Source organism: Notothenia coriiceps, unplaced genomic scaffold, assembly GCF_000735185.1.
Source record: "Notothenia coriiceps isolate Sejong01 unplaced genomic scaffold, NC01 NC01_scaffold00037939, whole genome shotgun sequence".
Classification (NCBI taxonomy): domain Eukaryota; kingdom Metazoa; phylum Chordata; class Actinopteri; order Perciformes; family Nototheniidae; genus Notothenia; species Notothenia coriiceps.
The window spans coordinates 58,488-69,447 of record NW_011370640.1 but is presented as its reverse complement, the minus strand read 5'-3'; the positions used below and the strand labels follow the sequence as shown (position 1 = coordinate 69,447).

At 38.8% G+C, this 10,960-nt stretch overlaps 1 protein-coding gene across 2 annotated transcripts; it reads right to left on the bottom strand.

Moving 5' to 3' along the window:
* Positions 1-5,580: 5,580 nt before the first annotated feature.
* Positions 5,581-10,870, bottom strand: ptger1a (prostaglandin E receptor 1a (subtype EP1)). Of its 2 annotated transcripts, none has more exons than XM_010797436.1 (3): positions 10,642-10,870; positions 8,403-9,313; positions 5,581-6,833 (listed from the first exon to the last, which is right to left on the bottom strand). In XM_010797436.1, the coding sequence occupies exons 2-3, from the start codon at positions 9,270-9,272 to the stop codon at positions 6,564-6,566; spliced, it is 1,140 nt and encodes a 379-aa protein (XP_010795738.1). In that variant the 5' UTR covers positions 9,273-9,313; positions 10,642-10,870; the 3' UTR covers positions 5,581-6,563. The 2 variants fall into 2 exon arrangements, with proteins under 2 accessions (XP_010795738.1, XP_010795737.1); XM_010797435.1 differs by having other exon boundaries at positions 10,785-10,854.
* Between the last annotated feature and the right edge of the window lie 90 nt (positions 10,871-10,960).

The following is a 10,960-nucleotide window of genomic DNA, read 5'->3' as shown; positions in this document are numbered from 1 at the left end:
AACGGCGGACTATAACTTCCATGGTACGACATCCTATTACACAAAGTTTTGAAATAAAAATGGTAAAGTGTTCGGACAAGTCACAAAATGATCGAACACTCATCAATAATAATTTTTATTTTTTGCGAAAGAGAAGAGACTATACGCGAACACATATCACAAACAAGATGACACGAAATAATCGGGACAATACTGAAGTTAATAAGTCACAGGCAACTAGTCAGACACGTTTTTGTAAAAGCGAAATAAGGGTACGCAGACACCCACTATTTAAATCACCTACATAGACAAGAACAACCTATCCAATATCTGAAGATGACAAGATGTTGAACAAAAAGTGAAATTAACCTATCAGGGATTGTGTACAGGATGATTTGCGAATCACCTCTTGGAGTGAATATCTCATATGATTATCAGTTGAGATCCTAATCAACTGCCTAGTTGCCTATCAGTTTGATTTGAGATTTCAACGAATAGACAACCTAGTAGTTGATTACGTATTACATTATCAGTTGATTTCTGAAGATTTCAACGAATAGACAACTAGTAGTTAATTACGAATTACGATATATCAGTTGACTTTGAGATTTTCAACGGAATAGACAAACGTAGTAGTTGATATACTAATTACACTTAGTCAGTTCGACTTGAAATCAACGACATAGACAACTAGTAGTTTGATTACCTAATTACATATCAGATGGACGTGAAATCAACGAATTACAGTACACTAATCAGTTGACAACTTTGTCCACAACTACCAGTTGACTTTGAATAATCACCATAGACAAGATAGATAGTTTTATTTTTCGCCCGCCCACAATGGGTCTTCACGAATATAAGTTGCATACATTCAATATAGACGAACTAGTCAGATACTGATTATCTCAGTTAAGCGATATAGATGACCGTGCGTGTCAACAACTTACGTACACTAAACAGACAACTTAGTGCACAAACTTAACAGTTTGCTAACTACTGCTATAATCCACATTGCTGACCAATTGTTTCCCTGATAGTTTCCCCTTATTTCGACCAATAGGTCTACAGTTAACTAACCTGAACTACTGAACTTTCACTTGTGTGGACAGACACACATATATTCAGAGTGCACTTGTCACGGCTGCATAGTCTCGGTCCTATGGTGCCAGAGAACCACTGCACATCGTCCCTTCCAACAACACATCTCGAGTCTCTAGTCCAGTACACAGATCCGTTCTCCCTTCCAGGATCCTCTTCTCTGCAGCCGTTGCGATCTTCCTCGGAGTTGCCGTCGGTGTCTACGCAATGCTAGTCACTTTTACCCTGTCTACCAAATCAACATACACAAACTGGCCACCCAATGCCGGTTGTCTTCGACACTCAGCACTTGATTTGACTTGTACGGCCCCTTTCCTGATCTTCGATTCGGCGGGACTCGGACCCACATCCTCTGCGCCGAGTACACACGCACAGGTCTGTCATTTTCAGGTTGAGCCCACAGTAAGTTGCCTCGCGTAATCCCGCTGCACGCATCTTGCATGTTGCGTTAGACGCCGTCTGTTCGCGGATAGTCAAGCGCTAAGATACCCATCTTCGTACGCGACACCCTGACTCGACATGAGGGTGCCTTTTCCGTGTTACTTCAGCCGTAGCGCATGTAGACGTGCTCGTTCCCAGCCTTGCTGTCGACCGGTGTTCGTCTCGCCACTGATCTTAACACCTGGCGGTTGGGTAAGACTAGATGGGGATGGCGTGCGCGCCGCGGCGCGGCCGCGGGCTGTAAACGCGAAGTCATACTCCTCCACGCTCGCCCGCGCGCGCGCGCGCGCGCGGGGAAGTATTTACGGGTCCTGGGCAAACGCGTCGTTATGGTTAAGTCTGACCGCTAATGGACAATGCAGTTGTAGTTCACCGTTTCACGGTATTATTTCCTACCTTGTGGGGGTTTTGTTGTGAGTTTTGGTGTGGTGGTTTTTTTTGGGTGTTTGAGTGTCTATTTTTTGTGGTGTTTTTTTTTTTGTGGGGGTTGTTGTTATTGTGTTGTTTTGTGTGGACTTGTTAGTTGTTTTCGCTATCTATTTATCCTTGTTAGTTGTGGAAGTATTTTTACGGTACGCTAGTGGGGATGGGTTCTGTTGATGTGAGAATCTCTAGCTCTCGTGTTGGAGAGGTTGCCCATTTGAGCTCGTGTGTTTGGGGTATCTTGGATCTTATTTTAGGGTTGTTATCTGGATCTTGAAATTTGACTCAAAAGTGTAGTTACGAGGTAGTAAGATACCGGGTGTTGTTTTCATATAGGCGTACAGCACTTGAAATTAAGTGGGTTAAGTTTGATTTATTCCGGTTTACTTAGGTTAGGCATAATGTTTTTACACCTTTTTTCATCTTCCCGTGGTCTATGAGGGTGTATGTACGATGTCTACATCGCAAAGTAAAGTCCTGCGGATGGGCGACCCAGGCGACTAGACGTGCCCTACTGTCCGCGGGGACTCGTACTTTTCTTTGGTTTTGTTCGGGGGGGCGGGTTCCTGAACTATGCTGTGGTGGAACTCTAAATCACTGCACTGCAGATTTGTACAGTTTAATAACTATAAATTAGGGCTGTCAAGTTAACGCGTTAAATAAAAAAAAAATTAACGCCACTAATTATTTTAACGCGATTAACGCATGTGTATTTTTTGTCCTCGGCCGCCCCGTAGTTTCAGAGTGCATCGTACATCGCGATGCATCTTATAAATCGAGAAATGTCCACACCTCTAATGCTCATCTACTATGGCTGTTTGAGCTGAACCTGTAATGAATAATGAAATATAAATAATGTTCTCACCAGTTTTTACCACCAATATGTTTTTTATCAATAAATAGCCAATTATCTAACTAGATTTGCACACTGCGCATACAGGCACACTACCTAGTACCTACTATAAAATACAACACATGTTCTAAAACAAATGGAAGTCACACACATTCATCCAAGTTGTGGTCCCTTTTCAAGAGAAAATATGTGAGAAACACTATGGCTCACCCTGCAACTAAGACACTGCACTGAATACACACCACAACAATTATTGAGGGGCAATAACATTTATTGACATTAATGTATTCTTTATTTTTCAGTGTCTTCCATCTCAGATGTGGTGAGAAGATATCGGCACTGCCTTAAACTGTTGCAGAGAGGCTTCAAGATGACCAAAGCTTTTAAGAAAGCTCATGTTTCCAGGAATGCTGTGAAAGACACTGCAGCAATTGCTGAAGTATTCCTGGTGGACAAAAGTGTCCTAGACCAGTTTAAGGGTAAAACCACACTTTTAAAATTAGCCCAACTCTGTCAGAAAAAAATAGTCGGTGAACTGGCAGAAAAGATTGCTGAAACGAAAAGCAACAAACAGCTCCTCCCCTTTTCTGCCAGGTAATTCTGAATGTGGGTTGAGCGTTGTTGTTGTAGGGGGGAAGTTTTTTCATTTTGGAAAGCTACTTTGGGGAAGTTTTTTGGCGACCTGTTAATAATTATGTTTAGATGTCCTTTAGTAGGATTGAATGTGGTTCACAACTGTTCAGTTTTTACTTGTAGTATATTATTAAAATAAAAAAGCTTTCTTTCTCTGATATGCTGTGTATAGTGTTTGTTCTACTGTGCTTTATAGTCTGGTATTCGACTTCAGTTATCCAGTGTTCGTGATCAGTTGTGCAAAACATTTCGCTTTTGTCTGTTGCATATCATCAGTGGATGAATGTATGTGTTCTGTTGATAGGTTATAGACTTTCTACTGTTCTCAACTGTTTTTCACTTTAATTGGATAGTCCTAACACATGCCTACAAACGCTAAGTGGAAAACCTACTAAAAGTATACTAATAGTCAACTCTAGATTAGTTGACGATTAACAGATAGTCAACTAAACTCTAAAGTTGCTTATCTGTTGATCATCAACTAATGCTTAATGTAATAGTCAACAGAACTTTAGTTGCTCATCTGTTGATCATCAACTAATGCTTAGTTACTTGTCGGTTTGAACGATGCTGTTGAATGTCAACTGACACATGTCAACTGATGCACTGTTGACATGCTACTAAATGTCAACTGATGACTTATAGAGTGTTAACTATGGACTATCAAAATAAAGTGTTACCTAAATCTGTTCCAAAATCAGAAAATCGGCGTGTAACCTTAAGAATTGTTACTACCGAACACATATCTTCAATGAAGTAAACTTTTTCGGGGTTTTATGCAAAGTATTAGGTTTGTATGTGTGTAAACCTCTTCAAAAATGTGTATGCTAGCCATGTACTTACTAGCATTCTTTAGTTATGCTCAATTTTAGCTAGAATCGTCACTACCAAAACAGTCACTACCGAAACATATGGTTACGTTTCAGTAATTGAAATGATCGTTTCGGTAGTGACAAAATGGAATGGTAAGCAGGTAAATCCCACCATTTTGAAATAAATGTGTTTTAAAGTCTGAAAATCAGTGTGTTACTTTAAAGGTCTCTTATTATACTGTTGTTAGGCATATATTATAGGTCTCAGATATATAAAAAACATGTCTATGAAGTGTTTGGCTCAAAATACCAAACAGATCATGCATTCTAGCCTCATTCCCCTCTATTTTTGCCTGTTACTAAAGTACTGATCCTTGGTCAGTAGCTTCAAACATTCACACTTCAACATAAGGCATGTTATGAGTTAAGATTAAGAAATAAGGTTGAGGGGATATGAAACAACCTTGAGAACAAAATACTATGGTCACTACCGAAAAACTGGATGTTTTGTAAAAAATAAAGTATATTGATTTATCAACTAAAATGATATGATACTGATTGGTTTAATGTATGTTCAATTTCAACAATCATCAACTCTGGAATCAATATGATCAGTATTGTGCATTTTACAAAGAAAGTTTGCATTATGATTTTTATGAATTGTATAAATTGAACTTTGAAATGTGATTAAAAATGTAATTGCATTGATTTAATTGTGAAAACCCTCAAGACATATTTGTTAAAATACTATTTAGAGAAGGGAAGGTAAAACAATCTTAACAGGTTAGTATAATACTTTTTTACTAGAGTGTATGTACTATGTTTCGGTAGTGGCCATTTTTGGTAGAGGAAGAACATTCCAATACAGTCTGAAAATACGATATAAAAATGTACGGTTCTTTTACTAGATATGTGTAATTTAGATATGGTACAAAATATATATGGACAACGTTTTGGGAAAAAAACATATACAATTTCAAAACTGTTCCAACTGTACTGTACCACCAATTCGGTAGAATGGCCCAGATATGTTTATTGGATAGATAAATCACCTATGAATTAATTGCTTCTGACCTCCTCAAGCAAATTTCTAAAATATCATTATCTTTAAATAGTTCTTTATTGAATTTGTGTACAGTTAAGATAACATTCTCCAGGTGGTTAACATAATGCAGGATGTGCCAGTTATAATTCAGCACTTCAAAGTGAGTCACATTAATGAATTAACAAGTATGTCAGAAAGGCTTTATTTTCTATCCGGCAGACGGTGATGCAGAAAGGAAACTAATAAAATACTAAGCTGGTGATAATGGTATTTCATTGAAGCACTGAAGCGTGTCTCAAGTTTACATCCTCAACTAAATCAAAGGTATTTGCTCAACAATATTCTGGATTTATTATGTTATTACCCGCATGACCTTAGTGGATAATTCGTTTTGGTCCTTTTTTATTGTCATCACTGGAATGTGAAGTCCAGAAGGAATCGGCAGGAAATTACTGCTGCAGATCATACTGTCAATAAAGATGTATTTTATCATTAATACTCAGGACAGCAGAGAGAATACTTAAGTACTCAATTCAATTCAGAGTAAGGTCACATTGCATTCTTTTATTTACATTCAATTATAATGTATTTACATATCTTCTGTAAAATCGAGGGTACAATTCAAGTTTTAACTTACAAAACAATACATTACTTCACATAAAGCACTGTATAAAAAAATGGAAAGCATATTAAAAACGTAAACTTACAGTACATACACTCCACAATACTTGAACATCAACATTCCTTCATGAAATACATTCAGCAGAATATTAACATTGAACACAATCCAAGTACTTCTGCTTTACTCTGGAGCTCACCCTGGTGGTTATATTGGTGCAGCTCAATTCTTCCAAATAAATGTAAGAGCAAGACATGTGAAATTTATTTTTTTACTTCCAATGATGGTTCAAATGAAGTTATGAAATAAAACATTACTCATTCCCTTTATGAGTGACGCAGCATCACACTTCTGTGTTCATATTCTGTGGCCCTTCATGTTTCCAAATGAGAATACAAAATGACTAAGGAATGTTCACTTATTACAAGAAAATTATAAAAGGTTTATGTGCAAAACAATAGCATTAGCTAGCTTCCATTTGTTAGGGTCAGACAATGAACTCAAGGGTAAACTTTGATGGAGTTTGAGAGAGGTACTTTTGATTATATTAAGCATTTCCAGCCAAAAAGATATTCTATGTTGGTCTCCCTTCTTTATTCTCAGGGTTCTGTAAATGTTCACCTAGGGACAAAGTACTTATCAGTCTTTTCCCTCAGCTCAAACTTGGTTGACTTGATGCTTCTCTGAGCTGGGGAAAGAGGTGGGCTCCCAGCGGCCGATGATAGTCCCCCTCCGTCCTGCCTGGCACTTAGCGATGAGGTAGATTTTGCGGAGAACGGTGCGCCGCAGCAGGATGTAGACCCAGGGGTCCAGAATCTGGTTCCATGTGGCCAGCCTCACAGCCATCACCATCAGGGTTTTATAGCTGGATAGGTCCTCTGCTATGGATCCTGTGTAGGAGCGGATCGCCGACATCAGGCCAAAGATCTGCAGGGGTGAACATCTTGTATTACAACATGATGAGAGGGTAAAACTACTGCATAAGTTACAAATAATTTATGTAATTTTGTTGTATTATCACATCCAACACATTATGTTATTTTTTGCAGGCGTATCAGCATGATACATGAAACATGTTAGAAAAATCTCTTCATCAGTCGTGGAATACGTTTTCAGATGTATAAACGCTCTATCACAAAAAAGTCTCACATTCAAAATGTTACTTAAGTAGAAGTACCAAAAGTATATACAGTATAGTCATTAGGAAAAACGCTTTATTTCAGTACAATGTTGATTATAATCATGGATGCATTAATGTCTTCATTACACTAATGTTGAAGCTTGTAAATGAGTGGCTAGTTTGTACCTTATAAATTGCTGGATAGATTCACCTATAATCATCCATCACAATCTGTTACTTAATTTATGTTATGTACTATCAATTTGAACCTGCAAAGTTAGTAAAGCTCTAAAGTTAATGTAGTGGAGTAAAAAAGTTGAATATTTACATCCGAGATGTACAAAAGTACAAATATTGAGTAAATCTGCTTGATTACATTCCACTACTGCTCTTTAGACTACTTCATTTAGTGATTTGTAAGAAATATGATATATATAATATATTCTTCTGCCTGCCTCAATTTGAAGGAGAATTCATGCAGCAGATTTTACATTCAGTGTTTGTTTGTAGAATCTCTTCCTCTTGACACGAAGTTGTCTGAATTTGGTTTTAGTGGTTTTCCTATTGAATTGACATTCAGTTTTTCCTTTAGTTACTTCAGGCCTATTTGACTTCGTTAAACTGTAGGAAGGTCAAGTGGATAGTCAGCATCCATAAAAAGAAAAACGCTCAATATTTGTATGGTCTACACCCGTGTCTTATTTTTTAAATATTTTAAATCTGTTGCTATTTTCCTACTTGTATTCAGTAAGTATCTTCAAATAATGCTTTCTGGGTAGTAAAAATACTTAAAGGAGCCCTATGATGCTTTTTGGTTCTCCCTTTCCTGTAGTATGTTATAGATTTGCTGCATGTAAACGGTCTGCAAAGGATCAAATTCAAAAGCTCCCTTTCAGAGTGAGTTTCTCTCCCACAATTTCAGACAGAGGGTGAAAAGAGATGCTGCAGCACAGGCAATATGAGAACAATAAAGAGCTAACAAGTCACAGTGGAGGAACAACATACTAATATGAAACCTGAACATGAGCGTAATAGCTCTTTAATTTGCAATGGGCAAAAGTTTGTTTTAAAACTTTCTATCAACACTGTAAAACAGTTAAATAAATAAATATGTATTATGTTGCAGAGATAGCCACTGAAAAATAACCTGCATCATAAATACATTGTTCCAGCTGTGTGAAAATGACATGCTTTTATCGAACTACAGGCATCATAAGAAAGGGACAACAAATCCAAATACCTTTACTTATACAATAGCACTTTTTCTAAATGAGTGCTCTGAGTGCCAGTGCCATACCTAGCAGAAAGGTGAAGTGATCTCATTATCGCCCAACCTTGTGTGCTCATCCCCTCTCATTGTACCTTCTATGACTCACCAGCAGAGGGCTCCAGCAAATGCAGGAGGTGACCATGATGCCGACCAGCTGCACCACCATCTCTATATCATGAGACTTTGCTGAGTGATGCGAGCCGGGCTTCCTCCTGAGCCTCGCCAGCACCAGGGTCAGTCCACTGATGGTGTTACACACCAGCGCCAGAGCCAGTGAGGCCATCCCCAGCCCAGAGAACAGCACCACGAACGCCACGTCCACCTCCTGAGTGTCACTGAGCACTTTGATGAAACACCAGGTCCCTGGGTCCTGGTAGGCGTAGGAGCCCAGCTGAAAGCAAGGCAGCAGGGCCACAAACAGAGCCGCCAGCCAGATGGCAGACAGGCAGATCTTTGCACGTGTTTTGGTGACTAGAGAGGAGTGCAGTAGAGGCTTCGTGACACCCAGGCAGCGCTCAGCAGCCATGGCACAGCCCATGAAGAGTGGGCACAGGCCGAAGAACACCATGCTGCCACCCAGGAACTGACACATCCCATCGGAGGAGTTGAAGTCATCAGGATGAACACCTCCAGAGAGGTAGAGTCTGAGCACCAGGGCACCAGGGATCACATGCCCAATGAAGTCTGTAAAAACCAGAGAAGAGGCAAAGAGAAGGAATGTGGCTTTGTTGCGCCGGCGCTGCTGAGAGTAGGCATTGGCCAGGATGAAGAGGGCCACGATATTGGAGATGATGCCCAGTGTCATGGACAGTATGACCACAATAACTCCACTGGTGGTGGGCTGCAGCAGGGTGAGGTTTCCCTGCTGAGACAGCCCTTCAACTGCCACCCTGGCCTCCACTTTCCCCCCGCTGCCATTAGAGGACCGAGGGAGGAGCGGGGAGGATGAGGAGTTGTAATGGCTCAAAGCTAACATCACTGAACTGTGAACGGAATGAGGTCCATTGTTAAGGGAGGCTGCAAGACAAAGAAGAAAGACCAAATGAGCTGTGGATCTTAAGAGAAAGCTGTAAAGCATACAAATAAAAATAAGTGAACATTTATGTCAAAAACTGAAACTGTAAACCTAACAGATTTGAAACTAAATGGACATCACATTTTGGAGTGACATGTTAGTCAGTGTTTTCCACCACATCAATAACGCACTATATCATTGAATTGATATGATATAATTGTGTTGTATTCCTTCACACACTTAGGAATAAAACACAATGATATCATATAAATTGAATTATATGGTGCCTTATTGATTTGGTGGAAAAAACTGACTAACATGTCACTCCAAAATGTCCCATAGATGTCCATTTAGAAGCATCAAAGCTGTGTAACTTCAAATAAGGAAACTTTAAATAGGCCTTAGGTATGTTAATATTTGTTCCGTGCCTTTAGGTTGAGGGACTTCTAATAATAAACAATACTTAGTTAAATATTTGAACACATTTTTCTTCATAATGCTCTTTCAAACATGACTTGACAGCTGTTTACCCTGTGAATAGTGTCCAGCTATCATGAAAAATCACAAGGTTAGTGACAGAGCTGCAGTGTAGCATGATGGTGAGTGGAGACTGGATCCTTGCGTTTGGCTGGAGGTCAAACACAGGTCACGAACAGGACAATGACTCACTCCTGCATATTAAAATACATCACGGCTAAGCAATGTAGGCATAAATGAATGAGAATGAGTAAATAAATATATATCAAATTTTTCATAAATGTCCCTTATGATAAATATAGCTCTATCTCATCTTACCGTATGTTATCTTATTTTGTCTCAAGGAGTCCAATGTGATGTAAAGAAAATAAACCTATAAGCTGATGTTCTGTACTTAACTGTATATAGAAACAGACATTTATACAGAGAACATTTGTTCACCTTTTTTTTAACTATATGTGCAAAATGCAAATGAATGTAAGTGAACCATTATACTTGCTAACTTCTATATATTTTTTACTCAAGCATTGTAGGAATACTATACGTGTATAGCTACATAACATATTGTGTAAGCAGATGTATATTTATGTTGACTCAATGAATTAAGAGAAAGAAATAAACAGTCTAAATATTCAGATTTAAAAAGAAAAACACCATACATTTGCTCTTGGTTGCACCTCTTTGCAGAATGTTGCAGTTTGTAAGAAAGTACAGAAATACAATGTTCACTGTGATAATACAAACGCTATGTGTCGAGTTATAGTCAGACATTTAAAAACATGCAATCTATTCGATTTAGGAACAAATTCACTTAAGGCCTGTTATTTTGCTTTAAAATAAAGAAATATCTTACCACTACATAGTATAGATATCCTTCCCAGTCCAGCTGAACAACATGAAGATAGTTTTCACTGTCCAACAGATATCATCCAGAAACAAACACTTTCAGCAAATTCCACAGATGTCTTTTTCCTTTAGATCAGAAATCCTGTTTACCCTTCATAAAGTCCAATGCACCTCCTTCGCGGAGTATTTCCCGAGACTGTATCCATCTGGGTCCTTCATGGTTGTAAATTATCCCCACTGACACTCAAATACCGAGCCACGTTTTTATAGCGCCTCTTTCTGCCTCCTGTGAGTATGTGTGTGTGTGTGTGTGTGTGTGTGGGGGG

Excerpts from the sequence above, each read along its gene's own strand:
- ptger1a (XM_010797435.1), bottom strand. Across the intron at positions 6,834-8,402 it reads TTTGCTGGAGCCCTCTGCTG|ATCTTTGGCCTGATGTCGGC; the intron begins GTGAGTCATAGA and ends TCACCCCTGCAG.